Below are 23,750 nucleotides of genomic sequence, written 5' to 3' on the forward strand. Positions count from 1 at the left end.
AATAGTAAGTTATAAGAAACTCAGTAGAATTTTAACACCAGGATATTATCACAAATAATTAGAGAATTTTGATTTTTGAATTTCATATAATTTCAGGCAGACATTCTGCTTTATGGCTTTGACTTCACATTCATGTCTTCAAAATACTGAAAATTCAGCCACAGCTGCTACATCCTGCCATTTGTTTTTATTATAATATCTGGAGAAAAGATATAAAAATCAATTACTTCATATACATCACAAGCAGGTGTCCAATAATTATTAATAACTAGACATTAGGAAGAGAGCTCTTGATGCTCAGGCCACTCTAGTTGCACAAATCCAAAGTCTATTTAAAAAAAAAGGGGGGGGGACCAAGATGGCGGCATAGGTAAACACCTAAACTACTGCCTCGCACAACAATTTCAAAACTACAACTAAAGGACAAAATGGACATCATCCAGAACCACAGGAAGGCTGGCTGAGTGGAAATTCTACAACTAAAAGGAAAGAGAAAAGCACACTGAGACTCACAGGAGCTGCGGAAGGCAGAGGTACTGAGGCGCACACACGCAGAGAGGGCGGGCAACTGAGTACGCGGCTGGCTTTCTCAATCGGAAGGGAGACACAAGCTCCCAACTGCTCTGAATTCCAGTTCCAGGCAAGACTCTGGGGACCTAGACTCATACGGGGAGAAACTGGACTGTCTGGCAGCAGGCGAAACTCAAGGACGGCTTTCTCTCAGAGGTGCTTGCAGCGATTACTGTGGGACACTGAGACCCGGGGCCTTTTAGGGCAGGGCTGACAGGAAGCCATTGCTGTATGCTCTGCCCTGAGATCCCGCCCCACGAAGACATAGCTGTTTGCTCTGCCCTGAGACTCCACCCCATCCAAGCTGAGCGCAGAGGCTTTTGCATATGAATGACCTGGTCCTTTGAATTCTAAACTTACCTAAGAAACTGCAGCTGAGTCAGTGAGACCCAGAACATCCAAAAGAAGGCCCAAGGCCCCGCAGCAGCTTGCATTGCTTCACAGCTGGGCCTCATCTGGGCACCACCAAAACCCAAAGAAGAGAAATCTGCAGATCTCTCCGTATCTCCTGCTGGGTGGCCTCATGCAGAGGATAAATTAGCACCTCATTGGAGATCCAAGAGCCAGAGTACCCAGGGATCAGAGTGGGACCATCCAGATTACAACTCCTCAGATCTACAAGGGACACACTCAGGGGGCAGATGAAGTGAACACCAAAGCCCCACTGAAGCAAGTCTTGTCTCATAAGGGTGTCTCCATCACAGAAGTTCTCCCAGCATAGACACAACTGATCCTCACAGCCAATTGGCCTGGAGGTCAATTCCTCCCAGGGATACCAACAACAATCAAGGCTTAACTACAACAAGACTGGGCACACAGCCCACAAAGGGGTGCACCAAGAGTGTCCACCTCAGGTAACTGGGGAGGCTGAGCCACTGGGCCCTATAGGACACCTCACACACAAAGCCACTCTATCAACTCAGGGAAGCAGCCAAAATGCGGAGACAAAGAAACAGGTTACAAATGACAGAAATGGAGGAAAGCAAACTACTGGATATAGAGTTCAAAACCATGGTTATAAGGTTTTTCAAGAATTTTCTAGAAAAGGCTGATAAATTTAGTGAGACCCTCAAGGATATGAAAAAGGACCAACTAGAAATTAAGCATACACTGACTGAAATAAAAAATAATATACAAAGATCCAATAGCAGACTAGAGGATTGCAAGAATCAAGTCAAAGATTTGAAATACAAAGAAGCAAAAAACACCCAACTGGAAAAGCAAAAAGAGAAAAGAATCCAAAAATATGAAGATAGTGTAAGGAGCCTCTGGGACAACTTCAAACGTACCAACATCTGAATTATGGGGGTGCCAGAAGAAGAGAGAGAGCAAGATATTGAAAACCTATTTGAAGAAATAGACTTACAATTCCAGGAAGCGCACAGAACCCCAAACAAAAGGAATCCAAAGAGGACCACACCAAGACACATCATAATTAAAATGCCAAGAGCAAAAGACAAAGAGAGAATATTAAAAACAGCAAGAGAAAAACAGTTAGTTACCTACAAGGGAGCACCCATATGATTGTCAGCTGATTTCTCAACAGAAACTATGCAGGCCAGAAGGGAGTGGCAAGAAATATTCAAAGTGATGAATAGCAAGAACCTACAACCAAGATTACTCTACCCAGCAAAGCTATCATTCAGAATTGAAGGGCAGATAAAGAGCTTCACAGATAAGAAAAAGCTAAAGGAGTTCATCACTGCCAAACCAGTATTATATGAAATGCTGAAAGGTATTCTTTAAGAAGAGGAAGAAGAAGAAAAAGGTAAAGATAAAAATTATGAACAACAAATACATATCTATCAACAAGTGAATCTAAAAATCAAGTGAATAAAAAATCTGATGAACAGAATAAACTGGTGAATATAATAGAATCAGGGGCATAGAAAGGGAGTGGACTGACAATTCTCGGGGGGAAAGGGGCGTGGGGGGTGCAGGAAGAGACTGGACAAAAATCATACACCTATGGATGAGGACAGTGGGGGGGAGGGGTAAGGGCAGAAGGTGGGGTGGGAACCGGGTGGAGGGGAGCTATGGGGGGAAAAAAGAGGAACAATTGTAATAATCTGAACAATAAAGATTTATTAAAAATGAAAATAATAATAATAATAAAAAGGAATAGCTGGCCTACTCCATCCGGGACAAGCTGAGGACACTCTTTGGAGATGCAAAGAGACTTGCTCAAAAACATTCCAGTGGAAAGCCCAGCAAAGACAGCGGTCAGTGGGCATCATAAGGCCTCTAACCCCAGCCTTGTAACTTGGAGGAACTCATCCCTGTCCTACTTCAACCCAAGTTCAAGTCCCTCACATTTTCCTGTCCACCCTTCCTTTGCATTCTCCTACTCTTTGTTTTAACTGAGCCCAGATTTTTCCCAATAGAGGATTCTGGGCCCTTTTCCCCCAATATCTTGTACCAGGAGATCCAGAGTGGAGCCAGATTTACTTATTCCTATTGTCACCTCACCCCTGACCTAATCAGCCTATCTACATTAATGGTTCTCAAACTGCGTTTTACCTTAGAATTCACTGAGCTTTTGAATGTCCTGATATCCAGGTCATACTCCATAACAATTCAGTCAGAGTGTCTGGACAAGGGACTCAAATATTCAGAAAAGTCTGATGTGTAGCTAAGTTTGACCACCAGAGCCTTATACCTTTGTCATTCAAAGAATGCTCCATGGACCAGTTACTTCATCATCACCTAGAAGTTTATTAGAAATGTAGAATCTTGGTCTTCATTCCAGACCTACTGAATAAAAATCTCCATTTTTAACAAGATCCTCAAGTAGTTCATAAGTATATTTAAATTTGGGAAGCACTGGGTATTCTACCTTCTTCTCCTCCTTACTTTGTTCTTTACTGACCTCATACACTATCTGCACATTTATTAAAGAATTTGGAAACTAGACCACAGTCATCCTCTCCATCCAACTTTTGAATAACTTCCCAAGTGGATAATCATCCCACCCAACCACATCCCACCTACCCTTCCTCAGCCTTCATATATACATCCAGAGCCATGTCCTATGTTTTCCCCTGACATCTCCTAGAATGTATCATTTCTAAAACTTTACAGTACTGGAAACCTGGGAGTCATCCTCTAACTGTCCTTTTCTCTCACTACCCTGTACCAGTACCTAATCAGTCACTAAGCCCTGGCAATTATACCAATAAATATTTTCAGTTTAAACTGGTTCTCAAATCCCAGAACTCTTGACCAGATTGCTGAAACAATGACCCAGGAATATGCATTATTTATAAATTCCCCAGGTGGTCTGAGTACCATACTTTGAGATACACTAGCTCAGATCCTTATTTTCTCAACTTGGTTCATCATGACTTTTGTAAAACTTCCACCTGATCTTTCGGCTTCCAGGTTCACTTCTTTCAAGACACCTCCAAATTTCTAGCCAGAATGATCTAAATAAAAAGCAATTTGACCAGGATAAAGTCAAAAGTCAGTATGGCTGAGGAGGCTCTCCATGATCTGAACCCTGATTACTACTCACAACTCAGTTCTCAGAGAGAGTCCAGTCTCCATTCTAGCTGAACATGACTACTTTCAGTTCCTTAAGTACCTGAGGCTGCTTTAGAACTCTGTTCCTTTATTTATGCTGGTGTCTCTGCCTAGAGGCCTATGCTCAGGATGCCTCTGAGGGCTTCAGATCATCCTTCAGTGCATTTCCCACCTTCCCTATGTACCCCAAAAGGGTCCTACATGGAGCTCTATGAAAGCATATATACCTCCATTGGACTTGTTTTATATATCTGACTTCCTCTATGAGATTACAAACTTCATAAAGACAACTACGTCTTTATCTCAAAATTATCAGCAACAGTGTCTAGCATAGACATTCAGATCAATAAATGTCTGCCGAATGAATGAAACAATCAACTACAGAACTTCCTCTTTTTATTTTATAGCTACATGACACCAAATCAAAAGTCTTAAAAGGTCTTCATGATGTCAAACTTGTTTGATTTCTTTTTCCCCAAGGAAGTGACTGGCATACTTCATCTCTGTATTTGTACCAGATCAATGGGTCTGTGTCAAAGACTCCACACACTTTATATGAGATGGCATAACCAAATTTATCATCAAATACAATAACCACACAATATATTTCAAGCTTTTGCAATTTAATGAAAACAAAGAAATCAAAGTTTTCAAAGGAAAGTGTAGTGAGCTAGATTTGAGTAATTAACCTAACCTGTAGAAGCAAATAATAATCATTGCATAACGAGTGATTATTATATGTCAGACACTTTTCACAGGTTATTTCTAATCCTTGCAACAACCCCTTAAGTTAAGAGCTACTATTATGCCAATTTTACAGATAGGAGGGTAAAATTCAGAGGATTTAAGGAATTTGTTCATATGACAGCTATATTTGAACTTAGTGATGTCCTACTCTTAAGTGACTTCTTCTACCACTCTCAGATACTCAAATCTTTTTTCATCTCATTTCTATTTAATACTTCTGCCTGCTATTATTATCTAAAAACTCAAACTTCTCATATTACTAGCTTGAGATAAAAATTGATAACACACGATTTATTATCTCTTTTGAAGATCAAAATAAAACCGAAATCTTAAAATCTTACAATAAGGATAGCCACAGATTTTGTTTGATTTTCCAAAAGTTATTAGCCTGGAAGTCTTCCCTGACACTTCAGAGCAAAGTTCTATGCTTTGACAGTGCCTTGCTCCACTTCTAGCTTATCACCTGACAGATAAGACTGTGAGGTTCATCTTATTACTAGTCTGTAAGCCCTGGAGGGCTAACTCATATCCCAGATAATACCATGGTGCCTAATACATGCTTATTGGTCAAATTAAAGTGCCAATATTTTACCCGTCCATTGCTAAAATTGTAAGAAGGACAAAGCAATGATTGTTCAAACCTCTATTGGCAATCTATCCTATCTAATAAAAGAGTAATATGCAAATTGACCATCACTCCAACACAAGATGGCTGCCCCCATGTGGTCAAAGATGGCTGCCCCCATGTGGACACAAGATGGCTGCCACAAGATGGCTAGCAGGGGAGGGCAGTTGGGAGGGACCAGGTCTACAAGGGAGGGCAGTTGTGGGTGATCAGGCCAGCAGGGGAGGGCAGTTAGGGGTGACCAGGCCGGCAGAGGAGGGAAGTTGGGGGTGACTGGGCCTGCAGGAAAGGGCAGTTGGGGGGACCAGGCCTGCAGGGGAGGGTAGTTAGGGGCAATTGGGTTGGCAGAGGAGCAGTTAGGCATCAATCAGGCTGGCAGAGGAGTGGTTAGGGTGTGATCAGGCTGGCAGGCAGAAGAGGTTAGGGGAAATTAGGAAGGCATGTAGGCGAACAGTTGGGAGCCAGCAGACCTGGATTGTGAGAGGGATCCCAGATTGGAGAGGGTGCAGGCTGGGCTGAGGGACACCTCCCCCCCGGCACGAATTTCGTGCACCAGGCCTCTAGTATATATATAAAAGTCTAAGCGACAGGCCTACCGGTCAGTAGCTATGATGCGCACTGACCACCAGGGGGCAGATGCTTGACGCAGGAGCTGCCGAGCTCCGATGACTTGGCAACTGTGGTTCTCTGGTGACACACCTGGACCAGAGAGGAGGGAGCCTGATTCCAGGGTGTGTCACCCAAGAACTGCCTTCTCGCAATCTGAGACTTCTTGGGGGTTGTAGGAGAGCCAGTTTTGGCCCAATCCCTGTAGGCCAGGCTGAGGGACCCCACTAGTGCACAAATCTGTGTACCAGGCCTCTAGTAAATAAATAAATATCTGTTTAAATAGAATACAGAAGCCCAGTGCATAAAGCAAAAAGAAGTAAAACTGCTTTGTCTGGATCAGTGGTCAGCAAACTCATTAGTCAACAGAGCCAAATATCAACAGTACAACTATTGAAATTTCTTTTGAGAGCCGAAAACCGACTTGTGCACATGGGCCACGAAATTTCAATCACACTGTACATGCGCGCCTGCACATGGTATTTTGTGGAAGAGCCACACTCAAGGGGCCAAAGAGCCACATGTGGCTCGTGAGCTGCAGTTTGCTGACCACTGGTCTAGATGAACTATGAAACTCAGAGCCCTATGTACTCTACCTCCCTCATCCCCTATATTTCAGCTATCCAAACTATTGATAATCAGGAAAGCTAAGTTCTAGTGCTTATTCTGCCAGTAATTAGTTGTGTGGGGAAGCATGGGACTTGGTTGGAATGTCTGTAAGGAGGATTTTCTGAAAGGTCTGGGGCCTTTGAGGGGACCTTGCTGAAGGCGGCAGCCCCTACCTTGACTTTTCCAAAAAAGTCCAATCCCCTGGGGGTGTTTTGCTAGAATCTCTCTGTTTAGTCTTTAAAGACCTGACCTTGTAGAAGCATATACTTTCTCAAGGATACTTACTCGGCTGATTGTATCTAGAGATTAATTTGAGTTCAAGCTGTTGTTACAATAAAAAGCCAACAAGGCAGGAGAACGGAACTGCTTTTACTACTGAAGTAAAAGAGTCCCTTAGCCCTGTCTGTCACAGAAACCTGTGTCAGAGTAATCTGTTCATCCGTCGCTCAGGGTCTGCTGGTCAGCCCCAGCAGTAGGAACTTGGGACAGTCATTTATTGATCTGGCAATGTTATTTTTGTTATGTAAAATGAGCAAAAGAGAATCAATTATATAGTTCTCAAATTTTAGTGCTTATTGGAATCACTTTGAGAACCTACCGATTGCAGATTCCTGTGCCTTATTCTACAGCAAGCATGTCAAACTCGTGGCCCATGGCCCACACGAATATTTTTGTGGCCCAGCCAATATAACAGTATGTAAGAAATGTTTTAATAAAAACTTAACTTAATTTTTACAATATCCTGTTATACATAATTGTTAATAATGAACTACAATGTTTGCTCATGATTGATTACTATAATCATGTTGCATTCATTTCCCTTATGTGTCTTATGCGCAGGCGCATCATTTCTCTCTACTAATACTAGCAGCGAATATTTTAGCAGCCAATTGCCACGTCATTAGTCTTTTTTAAAAAATATGTATTTTTATTGATTTCAGAGAGGAAGAGAGAGGGAGAGATAGAAACATCAATGATGAGAGAGAATCATTGATCGGCTGCCTCCTGCTTGCCCCCTACTGGGGATCAAGCCTGCAACCCCGGGCATGTGCCCTTTACCGTAATCGAACCTGAGACCCTTCAGTCCGCAGGCTGACGCTCTATCCACTGAGCCAAACCAGCTAGGGCGTCATTAGTCTTTTAAGAAAAAAATTTTTTTAATTGATTTTAGAGAGGAAGGGAGAGGGAGAGAGAGATAGAAACATCAATGATGAGAAGAAATCACTGATTGGCTGTCTTCTGCACGCCCCCTACTGGGGATCCAGAGCACAACTCAGGCATGTGCCCTTGACTGGAATCGAACCTGGGACCTTTCAGTCTGCAGGCCGACTGAGCCAAACCAGCTAAGGCCATGTCATTAGTCTTGTACTGACTTGTTTGGTGTGCGCAATAGGAAATATTTCGCTTTCAGAGAACAAGAAAAATAGGTTTACTTGCATTACACTTATTAATTTGTGCAGTTATTCAGTGTCTGGTAAGTTAATGTTCAAGAAAAAATAATAATTTTTATTAAAATGTCCTATTTTTTATGTTAACAATTACTCATTTATTTTAGCCCTTTGTATTCAGCATGTCTCTATCAAAATAAACCTACGTTTCTATGAAAATTGAAACTTGTTTTTTTTGCAGCCCACATAAATTTAAACCTTGTTTCTTTGGCCCATGTTAGCCTTTGAGTTTGACATGCTTGTTCTAGAGAGTATAATTTACAGGTCAGAGAAACCTTGGACTAGATGTTTTGTAAGGCCTCTTCTATCCAGGTTGTCACCATTCTTGGATCTCAAGTTACCCATACTACCTCCTCTATCACATCTCTTTTGGACTCCTCTACTGGTTCACTTTCACCACATTTTTCCTTTAATCTGCACAGTGCCAGCCAATGAACAAACATCATACAGAATAAGGGTCCTCGTCCATCAAAAGTAAGCTTCATCCTGTAGTGCTGATTAGATTACTGCCAAACTAGCTAAAACGTTAAATGCCAGGACTAAAAATAGGCTGCTGCATGTTTAAAATAACATGATCACTAGTTAGCTTGGGGCTTTGCTATTTTTACTGAAGACAAGGCAGAGACAAGTGGCCAGGGGTTGAAAGGAAATTACTTAAACGAGGAGGCTGCTAAATGAGGTGAGGGCCTAGGAAGAAGCCAGAAGGTGGCACAATTGGTTCAACATGCATCAATAGGTCTCTGAGAATTAAACTAAAAATTTTGGTCTGAACACTCAAAAGAACTTCCCAGACACATTTTTGTTTTGATTTGTTGCATACTTAAATCCAGAATTGTGACATTACCTGATGTCAGAAACTAATATGACAGGCCAAAAACATCAAATTAAGAGAAGTTTCTCTATTTTTATTTTTAACTTTTTATTGAAGTATAGCATACACACAGAAATGTACACATATGTATACTGTATAACTTTATGGGTTTTCATAAACAACACACCAACATAGCTAGCATCCAGGCAATAAAACAAAACACTACCAGCACCCTAGAATTCCCTCTCAAAACCCTTTCCAGTTGCTATCCCTGTCCGCAAAAGGCATCCACTATGGTGATTTCCATGATAGTTTACCTTTGCCTAGTTTTGTACTAAATATAAGTAATACTAAATATATTTTATTGCACCTGGCTCTTTATGTAAGATTCATCAATATTGTTGCATGTACACTGTGATTGTATATTGCTGATTCCCAGTGCTATATAGCACTTCAATGAATGAATGTACCACAGTTTACTTATCCATTATACTGTTGGTGGGCATCTGGATTATTTCATTTCTAGGTTAGGGCTATTATTAACAGTGATTCTATGAACATTCTAGTATAGATCTTTTGATGAACATATGTACATATTATAGTTGGATATAGTCCCAGAAGTAGAATTACTAGGTCTCCAGGTTCCAGGGAAATGGAATTGCTGGGTCCACCTCAGTGAAACTTCCTGAAGTCCAATGAGATGAGAGATATGCCTTCAAAAGTGAAGGCTAAGTTGTTGCATCTGGCCCTTTAGGCAATCAAAAAAGAGGCACAATGCCTAAAGGTCCTTTTTAGTTTTGGAGTCAACATATTCCTCATTTCAGTGTAGTTCTCCAGCCCATTTACCAAGTGACCTGAAAAGCTGCTGGTTTTGAGAGGATCTCAGAATAAGAGAAGGCTTTGCAACAGGTCCAGGCTACTGTGCAAGATGCTCTGCCACGTGAACCATATGATGCAGCCAACACAATTAATTGTATTTGAAGTGTCAGTGGTGGATAGAGATGCTGTTTGGAGCCTGTTGATGAATCACAGCACAGGTCCTTAGGATTTTGAAGGAAAGCGCTGCCATTCTCTGTGGATAACTACTCTCTTTTTTTGAGAAAAAGTATTTGGCTGTTATTGGGCATTAGTAGAGACTGAATATTTAACTATGGGCCACCAAGCTACAACAGGAGATGAGTTGCCCATCATGAATTGAGTGTTGTCTGGTGTACCATACCATAAAGTTGGCTGTGAAGAGCAACACTCCATTATCAAATGCAAATGGTATATACAAGATTGGGCTGAGCAGGCCCTGAAGGCTTACATAAGTTATATGAGGAAGTGGCCCAAATATCCATGGCCCGTACTCCTGCTACATAACCTCTCTCTCAGCCTGCACTTATGGCATTATGGGGAGTTCTCTACAATCAGCTGACTGAGGAAAATACAAGTCAGGCTTGGTTGACATATGGTTCTACATGATATTCAAGTACCACCTGAAAGTAGACTGCTATAGTACCTATAGCTCCTTCTTGGGGCAACTCTGAAGGAAACAGGCAAAGAGATATCCTCCCAGTGGGACGGAACTTAGAACAGTGCACCTCATTTTTCACTTTGTTAGAATTATATTCATGGACTATGGCCAATAGTTTGGCTGGATGGACAGGGACTTGGAAGGGACAGGACTAGAAAATTGATGACAACAAAATTTATGGAAGAGTCATGTGGATCAACTTCTCTGAATGGGCAAAAAAACATGAATATATGTATCTTATGTGAATGCTCAACAGAGGGTAAATTCAGCAGAGGAGAATTTTAATAAACAAGCCAATGACTTGTTCTGTGGATACCAGTTAGCCTTTTGCTCCAGTGATTGCCCAATGACCACAATAGAAGTTTGTATGGGCTCAGCAACATGACCTTCTGTTCACCAAAGTCAGCCTGACTATACCCACTGCTGAGTATCCTATATCTGTCAGCAGCAGAGACCAACACCCCATCCCCAATATGGCACCATTACTTGGAGTGATCAACCAGCTACCTGGTGGCCAGTTGATTACACTGGACCACTTGCATCACGGAAGGGGCAACATATTATTCTTACTGAAATAGATACTTACTCTGGATGGTAATTTGCCTTCCCTGTAGGCAAAACTTCTGACAAAACAATCATCCAAGGTCTTACAGAATGCCTTATCTACCATCATGGCATCCTACATAGCATTGCTTCTGATCAAGAGGCACATTTCAGAGCAAAAGAAGTGCAGCATTAGGCCCGTGTTCATGGAATTCACTGGTCTTACCATGTTCCCCACCATCCTGAAGCAGCTGGCTTAATAGAATGGGATGGTCTTTTGAAGACAGTTACAGCACTAGCGAGGCAGCAATACCTTGCAGGACTGGGGCAAGGTTCTCCATAAGGTAAACGGTTGTATTGCTCTGGATCAGCATCCAATATACAGTGCTGTTTATCCCATAACCAGAATTCAAAGGTCCAAAAATTTAGGGGGTGGAAATGGAAGTGGGACCACTCAATATTACCCCTGGTGACCAACTAGTAAAATTTTTGCTTCTTGTGCCCATGACTTTATGCTTTATTGGCCTAGAAGCCTTAATTCCAAAGGGAGGAAAGCTTTCACCAGAAGATACAACAATAATTCCATTGAACTGGGAGTAAAGGCTGCCACTGGCCACTTTAGGCTCCTCATGCCTCTGGGTCAACAAGCAAAGAAGAAAGTTCCTGTTCTGGTTGGGGTGACTGATCCTGAATACCATGGGAAAATTGGACTACTACTCCACAATGGAAGAGTATGTCTGCAATACAGAAGATCCCTTAGGGCCGTGGTCGCCAAACTGCGGCTCGCGAGCCACACGCGGCTCTTTGGCCCCTTGAGTGTGGCTCTTCCACAAAATACCATGGCCTGGGAGAGTCTATTTTGAAGAAGCGGCGTTAGAAAAAGTTTAAAAAATTTGGCTCTCAAAAGAAATTTCTTTGTACTGTTGATATTTGGCTCTGTTGACTAATGCGTTTGCCAACCACAGCCTTAGGGCATCCCTTAATATTACCATGCCCTGTGATTAAGGTCAATGGAAAACTATAACCCATCCAAACAGGACTAGATCCTTCAAAAATAAGAGTTTATGTCACCCCACCAGTTAAAGAATCATGACCAGCTAAGGTACTTATTGAGGGCAGAGGGAATATGGAATGGGTAGTGGAGAAAGGTAGTTATAAATACCAGTTATGACCACATGACTAATTAAGCAAATATCTTTGTTTCCTTCCCTCTCTTATACTCTATCATCCTATATAAGATGTATTAATAATAGTTAGCTTCATAATACAGAACTTGAGTTACAGAATATCAAGGAGAAGAACAAACATCACCCAAGGACTTTGAATCCTGTTCTGGGGAAGGAACACATTTTTGGTTGTATGTAGGACAGTCACATTATGTTAGAACATAGAAGTATGACTTTGTTACTGTTTTTATTTGGATATTAAATATGGTTTAAGGAGATGTGTATGAATGTGTAGTTGACACAGGTGGACTGAGATGGTTAGTTGTAGTATCAACTTGGCTAGGCTATCTATCCAATTATAGTAAATACTAATCTAATTTAGGAGCTGGTGTTGCTGCAAAGGTATTTTGTATATGTGGCTAACATCTGTAATAACTGGCTTTAAATAAAGGAGATTATCCTTGATAATGTGTATGGGCCTCATCCAAACAATTGAAAAGCCTTAAGAGCAAAATTGAGGTTTCTCTGAGGAAGAAGAAATTCCTCCTGAGGACTGCATCAACATCAGCTCCTGCCCAAGAGTTTCCAGCCTGCCCTACAGTTTTTACCATACCTTATAATTGCACTAAGTCAAATCCTTGAAGTGTGTATTTACATCTTATTAGTTCTGTTTCTTTGGTAGAACCCTGACTGATATGACATCTACTATTCCCTACCACTATGCTGTTATCAGAGATAGAAATAGAAGTCTATTATGTGGTCTCTGTCTGCGAAAACTTCATAACCTAAAGAATATAAAAAGTTAGCATAAAAATTATGTCAGAGAGTAGTAAATTATCAAGTGTAAAATGAGTAGCACTGAATTAAGTATTCAAGGAACTTAGAAAAGAAAAATATCTCTGTGGATTTAGGGAGTGCTCAGGACAGGCTCTGTGGAAGAAACTTCGACAAGGATCAATGGGGACTGATATGGAGTGAGGGAAGTACAGAAAAATCTAAACTTGGAGTTTAGATGGCAAGATTGAACTCCTTTCTACCACTTGGTAGGAATATGTTCTTGGACAAATTGCATACTACTTTAAGCCTCATATTCTTAATATATAAAGTGAGGATAACAGTACACATCCTGTCTATCATAAAGTCATAGTGAGAAATAAACGAGATATAATAAGGCTTAGCTCAATGCCTGTCACAGAAAACGTGCTCAACCACTGTTAAGTAAACGCAAAAATATCTCAATATCTTTAAAAAGAATGCTACTAAAAATAAGACCCAACAACACTAAATTTCAAATAGTTATAAGAGGAATCATCTTAAATACATTTTAATTCAATGGCATTAGCTAATTTTTCAAGAGATGAAGTATTTGACTATCAAAAAATTATTTTAATGAGGTTCTGAAACCTGACCAAACTTACTATTAAAATTTTACTATTTCCACTTGTGCAAGAACTCTCAGAATACAATTTATAACTGAACTTCCCATGTATATAAGGAATTTGCAATGAAATGTGTTTTATAGCTTTTTAAAAGTAGTTTCTGCATTCATACTACAGTACCTTGAGGAATATCTTTAGGAAGAGAATATTTCTTCTTCTTTACAATAACACCTTTACTTTTCACTTGTCTAGTTCCCGGTGATGCTCTAATAATACAACATATTGCTGATGTATTTAAAGGAACCTGAAAAAGAAGAACAGACGTTGCATAATTCTTCCAGATACTATATTTATGTTATTTTATTTCAAAGGCAAATAGTCTTAATATCCATATTTCATAAATATTAGTAAAAGCACTTATGAAATGCTTATCCACTCTGGACACTGATTGGTGTTTTTTTTTTTAATCTTATTAATTTTTTTTTTAGTATATTTTATTGATTTTTTACAGAGAGGAAGAGAGAGGGATAGAGAGTTAGAAACATCGATGAGAGAGAGAAACATCGATCAGCTGCCTCTTGCACACCCCCTACTGGGGATGTGCCCGCAACCAAGGTACATGCCCTTGACCGGAATCGAACCTGGGACCCTTGAGTCCGCAGGCCGACGCTCTATCCACTGAGCCAAGCCGGTTTCGGCGGACACTGATTGGTTTTAAAACATTTGCTTATTTAATATTCACAAGAACCAGGGAAGGCACATTATATTATCCCCATTTGTAAAATGAGAAAACTTAGATTTCAAGAGGTTGGATAACTTATTTAAGGACCGAGAGAAAATAATGATAGAGTTGAGATTCAAGCATTCCAAAGTTGGAGAGAGTGGTTACATGATTTACTGAATTAAAACACAGTTTATATTTAATTCTGAGTCAAACACTAAGTGTCCTTGATTTGCCAACTCATGTAATTTCGACAATTTCCCATCAAGTAGACAATCTCTAGAATAAAGAAATATCTTATCTTTCAGAAGTGATATAGCTGTTTCTTCGAACACAAAAATATAGACATATAGTTATCAAGGGCTCCTCTCATTTAAAATAAAGCCTATAGAGAAATTTCTTTCACTGTAAAATTCCATATCATCCTCTCTGGTGGACATTTAAAATTTTCCTGCCCAACATTCATTTTCCATTCTTCTGGAACTTCTGGTTCTCTTAGGAGAACCTATTTATTCTACCAGCCTGAATACCATACTTTCTGTATGGATCAAGTGGAGCTGATAATACTTCTAAGCCTGAGGATGGCCATAAGACCCAATCTAGCCAATCAATGTACTCCATGCCCTTGGACACAGTGACTGGCTTAGACGAGGACACTATAAATGGGCCAGCAGAAAGAAAGAAATGCTGAACCTGAGATTCCTTGAAAGTATGACAGAGACCACTAAGCCAAAATCTTTAAAGGGGACTAAAGTGGTCCCAGACTGACACCCAACTCATTTTTAAAATTTTTAATTTTTTGAGGAAACTCCATATTGCTTTGCATAGTCACTGCACCAGTCTGCATTCCCACCAACAGTGCACTAGGGCTCCCATTTCTCCACATCATCTCCAGCACTTGTTTTTTATTTTTGTTTTAATTTAATAAATCTTTATTGTTCAGATTATTACAATTGTTCCTCTTTTTTCCCCGATAGCTCCCCTCCACCCAGTTCCCACTCCACCCTCTGCCCTTACCACCCCACCACTGTCCTCATTCACAGGTGTACAATTTTTGTCCAGTCTCTACCTGCACCCCCAACACCCCTTTCCCCTCAAGAATTGTCAGTCCACTCCCTTTCTATGCCCCTGATTCTATTATATTCACCAATTTATTCTATTCATCAGATTTTTTTATTCACTTGATTTTTAGATTCACTTGTTGATAGATACGTATTTGTTGTTCATAATTTTTATCTTTACCTTTTTTCTTCTTCTTCCTCTTTTAAAGAATACCTTTCAGCATTTCATATAATACTGGTTTGGTGGTGATGAACTCCTTTAGCTTTTTCTTATTTGTGAAGCTCTTTATCTGGCCTTCAATTCTGAATGATAGCTTTGCTGGGTAGAGTAATCTTTGTTGTAGGTTCTTGCTATTTATCACTTTGAATATTTCTTGCCACTCCCTTCTGGCCTGCATAGTTTCTGTTGAGAAATCGGCTGACAATCGTATGGGTGCTCCCTTGTAGGTAACTAACTGTTTTTCTCTTGCTGCTTTTAATATTCTCTCTTTGTCTTTTGCTCTTGGCATTTAAATTATGATGTGTCTTGGTGTTGTCCTCTTTGGATTCCTTTTTTTGGGGTTCTGTGCACTTCCTGGACTTGTAAGTCTATTTCTTTCACCAGGTGGGGGAAGTTTTCTGTCATTATTTCTTCAAATAGGTTTTCAGTATCTTGCTCTCTCTCTTCTTCTGGCACCAGCATAATTCGGATGTTGGTTTGCTTGAAGTTGTCCCAGAGGCTCCTTACACTATCTTCATATTTTTGGATTCTTTTTTCTTTTCTAGTTGAGTGTTTTTTGCTTCTTTGTATTTCAAATCTTTGACTTGATTCTTGCGATCCTCTAGTCTGCTGTTAGATCTCTGTATAATATTTTTTATTTCAGTCAGTGTATGCTTAATTTTTAGTTGGCCCTTTTCATATCCTTGAGGGTCTTGATAAATTTATCAGCCTTTTCTAGAAAATTCTTGAAAAACCTTATAACCGTGGTTTTGAACTCTATATCCAGTCATTTGCTTTCCTCCATTTCTTTCATTTGTGACCTGTTTTTTTGTCTCCACATTTTGGCTGCTTCCCTGAGTTGATAGAGTGGCTTTGTGTGTGAGGTGTCCTATAGGGCCCAGTGGCTCAGCCTCCCCAGTTACCTGAGGTGGACACTCTTGGTGCACCCCTTTGTGGGCTGTGTGCAGTCTTGTTGTAGTTAAGCCTTGATTGTTGTTGGTATCCCTGGGAGGAATTGACCTCCAGGCCAATTGGCTGTGAGGATCAGTTGTGTCTATGCTGGGAGAACTTCTGTGCTGGAGACACCCTTATGAGACAAGACTTGCAAAAGCCTCTGTGCTCAGCTTGGATGGGGTGGAGTCTCAGGGCGGAGCAGACAGCATTGGTTTCCCCTCACCCCTGCCCTAATAGGCCCCTGTGTCTCAGTGTCCCATGGTAATCGCTGCAAGCTCCTCTGAGAGAAAGCCACCCTCGAGTTCTGTCTGCTGCCAGACAGTCCAGTTTCTCCCCGAATGAGTCTGGGTCCCCAGAGTCTTGCCTGGAACTGGAGTTCAGTGTAGTCGGGAGCTTTTGTCTCCCTCCCACTTGAGAAAACCAGCCTTGTACTCAGTTGCCCGCCCTCTCCACACGCGCGCCTCAGTACCTCTGCCTTCCACAGCTCCTGTGAGTCTCAGTGTGCTTTTCTCTTTCCTTCTAGTTGTAAAATTTCCACTCAGCCAGCCTTCCTGTGGTTCTGGATGATGTCCGTTTTGTCTTTTAGTTGTAGTTTTGGTTTTTTTTTATATATATTTTATTGATTTTCCACAGAGAGAAAGAGAGAGGGACAGAGAGCTAGAAACATCGATGAGAGAGAAACATCGACCAGCTGCCTCCTGCACACCCCCCACCGGGGATGTGCCCACAACCAAGGTACATGCCCTTGACCGGAATCGAACCTGGGACCTTTCAGTCCGCAGGCCGACGCTCTATCCACTGAGCCAAACCGGTTTCGGCTTTAGTTGTAGTTTTGAAATTGTTGTGCGAGGCAGCAGTTTAGGTGTTTATCTATGTCACCATCTTGTTTTCTCCCTGTTTTTTATTTATTGATAGTTGCCATTCTGACCATTGTGAGGTGGAAACCTTATGGTAGTTTTTATTTGCATCTCTGATGATTAGTGACCTTGAGCATTTTTTCATATGTCTATTGGCCATCTGCAGGTCCTTTTTGGATAAGTGTCTATTCAGGTTCTTTGCCCCCTTTTTTATAGGATTACTAGAGGCCCATTGCACAAATTCATGCACAGGTGGGGTCCCTCGGCCTGGCTGGCAATCAGGGCTGATGGGAGTCAGCCAGCAGGGGTGTGGGAGGTTGGTCGGCCGTGGGGGGTGGCGGGGAGGGACAGGAGGTTGGCTGTGGGAGCGCACTGACCACCAGAGGACAACTCCTGCATTAAGCATCTGCCCCATGGTCAGTGCGTGTCATAGCAACCGGTCAACTGGTGGTTCAGTCATTCGGTCACTTAGGCTTTTATATATATAGATTTGTCTTGCTGGTGTTGAGTTATATAAGTTCTTTATATATTTTGGAGATTAACTCCTTATCTGATGAATCATTGGCAAATATGTTCTCCCATACAGTTGGTTCCCTTTTCATTTTGTTGATGATTTTTTTTTTCTGTGCATAAGTTTTTGAGTCTAATGCAGTCCCATTTGTTTCTTTCCTTTCCCCCTGGGGACATATTGGCAAAAATATTGCTCTGAGAGATGTCTTGAGATTTTACTGCCTATGTTTTCTTCTTGGATTTTTATGGTTTCACAATTTACATTTAAGTCTTTTATCCATTTTGAGTTTATTCTTGTGTATAAAGTCATGGTCTAGTTGCTATTGTTTTTGCATGTTGCTATCCAATTTTCCCAACATCATTTGTTGAAGTCTGTCTTTACTCCAGTGTATGCTCTTCCCTCCTTTGTCAAATATTAATTGAGTGTAATGGCTTGGGCTGATTTCTGGATTCTGTTTGGTTCCATTGATTTATATGCATGTTCTTCTGCCATCCAGGCTGTTTTGGTTACAATGGCTCTGTAGTATAATTTGATATCTGGTATTGTGATCTCTGCAATTTTATTCTTCTTTCTCAAGATTGCTGAGGCTATCTGGGGGGTTTTTTGGTTCCATATAAATTTTTGGAGTATTTTTTCTAGGTCTGTGAGATATGCATTGGTATTTTATAGAGATTGTGTTGAATTTATAGATTGCTTTGGGTAGTATGGACATTTTAATGACATTAATTCTTCCAACTCATGAACATGGTATATGCTTCCACTTGTTTGTATCTTCCTCTATTTCTTTTTTTCAGTGACCTAAAGTTTTTGAATATAGGTCTTTTACATCCTTGGTTAAGTTTATTCCTAGGTATCTTTTTGTTGTTGTTGCTGCAATGGTAATGGAATTGTTTTTCGTGGTTTCTCTTTCTGAGAGTTCAATATTGGTGCATAAAAATTTCACCAGCCCTAACTGGTTTGGCTCAGTGGATAGCGCGTCAGCCTACAGACTGAAGGGTCCCAGGTTCGATTCCGGTCAAGGGCATGTACCTTGGTTGCAGGCACATCTCCAGTAGGGGGTGTGCAGGAGGCAGCTGATCGATGTTTCTTTCTCATCAATATTTCTAACTCTCTATTCCTCTCCCTTCCTCTCTGTAAAAAATCAATAAAATATATATTTTAAAAATTCCACCAATTTCTGGGTATTAATTTTGAATCTGCTGCTTTACCAAATTCATTTATTTTTATTTATTTGTTTTTAATCCTCACCCGAAGACATTTTTCCATTGATTTTTAGAGAGAGTGGAAGAGAGGGAAAAACAGAGAGAAATATCACTGTGAGAGAAACACATCGGGTTATTGGCCCGGTGGGGTAGGAGCCCACAACCGAGGTACATGCCCTGGATCAGAATTGAGTCTGGAACCCTTTGGTCCACAGGCCAATGCTCTATCCACTGAGCCAAACCGTCTAGGGCCAAATTCATTTATTAAATCTAGTAGTTTTTTTGTGGATTCTTTAGGCTTTTCTATATATAATATCAAATCACCTGCGGATAATGACAGTTTTAGGTCCTCCTTTCCAATCTGGATGTCATTTATTTATTTATTTATATGTTTATTTATTTAATCCTCATTTGAGAATATTTTTTCCATTGCTTTTTTAGACAGAGTAGAAGGGAGGGAGAGAGAGACAGAGAGAGAAAGAGAGAGAGGGAAAGAGAGAAACATCAATGTGAGAGAGACACATCCACTGTTTACTTCCCACATGTGCCCCAACAGGGGGCAGGGGGCAAACCTGAAACCGAGGTATGTGCCCTTCACTAGGAACCAAAACCACAACCCTTCAGTGTGCCGGCCAATACTCTAATCACTGAACCACATCAGCCAGGGCAATTTTTGGCATTTTAATTATGATGTGTCTTGGTATGGGCCTCTTTGGGTTCATCTTGATTGGGACTCTCTGTGCTTCCTGAACATGTGTGTGACTTTCCTTCACTGGGTTAGGGAAATTTTCTGTCATTACTTTTTCAAGCGGGTTCCCTTTCCCTTGCTCACTTTCTTCTACTTCTGGTACTCCTATGATACATATGTTGTTACCTTTCATGTCGTCCCAAAGCTCCCTTAAACTGTCCTCCTAATTTTTTTTTTAATCCTCACCTGAAGATATTTTTCCATTGATTTTTAGAAAGAGAGGCAGAGAGAGGGAAAGACAGAGAGAAATATTAATGTGAGAGAAACACATTGAATGGTTGCCTTCTGCATGAGCCCCAACCAGGGCCTGGGCTGGGGAGGAGCCTGCAACCAAGTACGTGCCCTTGACCAGAATTGAACCTAAGACCCTTTGGTCTGCAGGCCAACATTCTATCCATTGAGCCAAATTGGCTAGGGCTTCTTTTTCTGCATTTATTGAGATGATCACATGATTTTTATCCTTCATTTTGTTAATGAGATATACCACATCTTGTGATTTGTGAATATTGGACCATCCTTGCATCCCTGGAATAAATCGAAATTGATCATGGTGTATGAACCTTTTAATATATTTTTTAAATTGGTTTCCTAACATTTTGTTTAGAATTTTTGCACCTATGTTCAACAGGGTTATTGGTCTGTAATTTTCTTTTCTTGTGGGGTCCACGTCTGGTTTTGTTGTCAAGGTAACACTGCCATTGTAAAATGATTTGGGGAGTGTTCTCTTTTAGCTTTTGGTAGAGTTTGAGAAGAATGAGTATTCTTTCTTTTTTAAATGTTTGTTAGGATTCACCAGTGAAGCTATCTTTTGTTTTTGGGAGATTTTTGATTATTGATTAAATATCCTTACTCATTATTGTTCTGTTCAGATTTTCTATTTCCTCATGATTCAGTCTTGGTAGGCTGTATGTTTCTAAGAATTTATCCAGTCCTTCTAAGTTGTCCAGTTTTGGATTGTAATTGTTCATAGTCTCTTATAATCCTTTGTGTTTCTGTGGTATCCGTTGTAATGTCTTCTTTTTCATTTCCAAATTTATTTATTTGAGTCCTCTATTTCTTATTAAGTATTGCTCAAGGTTTGTACTTTTTGTTTAACCTTCCAAAAAGTAGCTCTTAGTTTCATTGATCTTTTCCTTTGATTTTTTCATTTATTTCATTCATTTATTTATTCATTTGTATAATTAAAGTTTATTTAACCACAAAATACTTTCTCTGTCTATAAAATTTCTGTTTCCTGGCCAAGGGATGCAGATCTCTCCAGACAACTAAAACCAGGGGCACAGCTCTGTGGATATAGATATGTGTATGGTGCCTAGAGCCACCAAAGTGTGTGTGTGTCTCTCTCTTTACTCTGCCAAGGTAAATGGGGTATTTTGACTCTCACAGAAAGCACTGGCCTGCCTTGGTCTGCACTGAAGCAGTGCAGCTCTCCATAGCATGTGTTTGGTGGTTATGGGTTAAATGTGTGGCTAGTTTGTGCTTTATCTTGAGCAGGGACCATGCGTGCTCCATGCTCACACTATGCTCTCTAAGTTCTCTTTAGACAGAGCCTCAGCTACTACTTCAGCCTGGTTCTCAGATGGTGTGTAGGAGTCCTGGTAATCTTGAAGCAGTTTCTCTACCTCCAGGTGATTGAACTGCACAGCATCGTCCAAGGGAATGTTGCCCCAACTGTCCTTCACAAAAGGATTCATTTTTTCAAGCCTCAATCAGAGATTTAACAACTTCAATGTGTCCTTCAGCTGCAGCAACATGCAGGGCTGTGCGGGAGTCATAGTCTTTCTGTTCCATGTCCTTGGCTGACAAGGCAAACCTTTAAAGAGCTGAGACATCCCCACTATAGGCAGCAAATAACAGGTTTACCACAGTCTTGTTCCTAACTTCTCCCCTTCACTCCGTGGGTCTAACTTCCAAGCACAGTGCCTCAGGTTGTCATAGTTGTGGAAATTGAAGAGATACCAACTTCTGGCAGAAACTGATGCCCCTATGGCTGTTCCCCAGCTTGTCCAGTGGAGGTGAGAGACACATCATTCCCATGACATTGGGTACCACCAGGAGGATGGTTCTTGACATAGCTGACTTGGCTGGCAGGCTCACGTGGAAGGCAAACTGGCCCAAGAAGTCATACATGCTACAGGAGTGCAGGAGGCTGAGGGTGTTGCACACTGCTTCAATGTTCAGCATGCTCTCGCCTGTGATGGGCCAGATCCCACCATTGGCCAGGGTGGCTGCCATGACACTGCCTGATTCACAGGTTACCACAGGTCACCTCCACGAAGCACAGCTGGAAGTAGAGTTCGAGGGCAGCTATCATGTCCACCCCCTTAGGAAAGCACTTCTTTTCCTTTAGATAATAGTCGATGGCATAATTCTGATCCCATTTCCTTCTCAGACTGGAATGTGGCATTGCTGAAACCCACGTATTCATTTCCAGCCATTTTGTGCAGATATTGCAAAACAAAATCACACTTCTCTGCTTTGTTACAGTCCATCTTGATCAGGGAGCTTACGACAATGGCTCCAGTATTGACCACGAGGTTATGGGGGATTCTTTCCTCATTGAGGGAGAGCTTGTTGTAGCGCAGGCCACTGGGCTCCTTGCCCCCAAACTTGAGCAGGTAGTCAGTGCCTAGATGGCACAGGTGAGGGGCTTGACACAGGACTGGAGGCAGAAGGGGACCTTTGCGTGGCCCACGGAGTGCCGCTGACCATCCACAGTACACAGGGAGATGCCCCACAGGTCTGGATTTGTCTTAGACAGCTGAAGGATGTAGGTTGCCACTTTGCCTCCAGTGAACTCTCTGGCATCCTCAAAGATGCAATCCTCATGGCTGGTGAACTCCTCAAAATCAGGAATGACAATCTTCTTTCAGAATGCCTAGGTCAGGAGCACAATGTTGCTGCTCACACACTTTTGGAAGAGATCTCAGTCCAAGAGGCCACCACTGCTGGACTCTAGAACCATGTGGTGCATCTGGCTCATGCAATCCCAGAGCGGGGGATCTGATGTCTGCAGTCCAGTAGCCTTCAGTGCAGTAGTGAACTTGAGGATAAGGATTCATTCCTGTCCCTCAGCAACAGTGTAGAAGAGCAGATCACCCAACCTGGATAGCATGCCACTCTGACAAATCACTGTCCCGCAAGCCTTACTGATCCTGGTGCTGAAGCTGGTGGCTATGCATTGTCTCCCTGTCCTGCGGCCTCTCTGAGATGGTGCCAGATGCCCTCACCAAGGAGGGGGGTCCAGCTCAGGTGATCCCAGTCTCCCCTCCAGCAGTGACTGCTGGCCCTGCTCAGTGCATTCTGCAGAGCCTTCATAGAGTGCATCTCCCAGCACATCACCCATTCCACAGAGCACCCAGGGTGTCTCTATTTCATTTATTTCTGCTCTGTTCTTTGTTATTATCCCTCTAATTGCCTCTAGACTCAGCTTTTTACAATCTGTTCTCTGCCTCTCAATCCAGAATAAACTTTATACAAGAACATTTGATATCATTTCCTGTTCATAATCCTTTATTAGCTCCCCTTAGGAAAAAAATCCAAAAATTTTAATATATATTACAAGATCCATTACTCTGTTGGCCCTTGTTTATCTTTACAAACTCATCTCTAGTTTTCTCCTCATCACCTGGATCCCCACTCTCACCCCAGAGTGAGACTGAGAGGTCTGGCTACACAACCCTAAAGTTTTCCCTCTTTATTTCTTTTTGTCTCTGCCTCTGTTCCGTCCTACTGTCTTTCTCTCTGTATCCCTTCCTCTTCTCTCTGGCTCTTTCTCTTTCCACCTCTCTCTTTCTGTTCTCTCTTTTTCTATTCATCCCCTTTCTCTACTCCCACCCACACCCCCATGGCTCTTAGAATAATGAGTTTAATGTATTTATTAACAAAGCATAGTACTTTCAAATAACATAATGAAGTTGGTGACCACAATTTATATGTAAAGACAAAAAGTGAG

General features: G+C 41.3%; 1 protein-coding gene and 1 pseudogene across 1 annotated transcript in view; both read right to left on the reverse strand.

The window, feature by feature from the left end:
- MEIKIN (meiotic kinetochore factor) overlaps nt 1-23,750 on the reverse strand; it is a 50,706-nt gene continuing 26,956 nt past the window's right edge. Inside the window, exons 11-12 of the mRNA XM_054716993.1 lie at nt 13,723-13,846; nt 1-199 (exon numbers count right to left, since the gene is read on the reverse strand). Coding sequence (XP_054572968.1) covers nt 168-199; nt 13,723-13,846 — 156 coding nt within the window. The 3' untranslated portion in view covers nt 1-167. The remainder of the gene's footprint in view (nt 200-13,722; nt 13,847-23,750) is intronic.
- On the reverse strand, nt 21,310-23,122 carry LOC103286981 (glutaminase liver isoform, mitochondrial-like; annotated as a pseudogene).

The sequence above is a fragment of the Eptesicus fuscus genome, chromosome 6 (assembly GCF_027574615.1).
Source record: "Eptesicus fuscus isolate TK198812 chromosome 6, DD_ASM_mEF_20220401, whole genome shotgun sequence".
In the NCBI taxonomy this organism is placed as follows: Eukaryota; Metazoa; Chordata; class Mammalia; order Chiroptera; family Vespertilionidae; genus Eptesicus; species Eptesicus fuscus.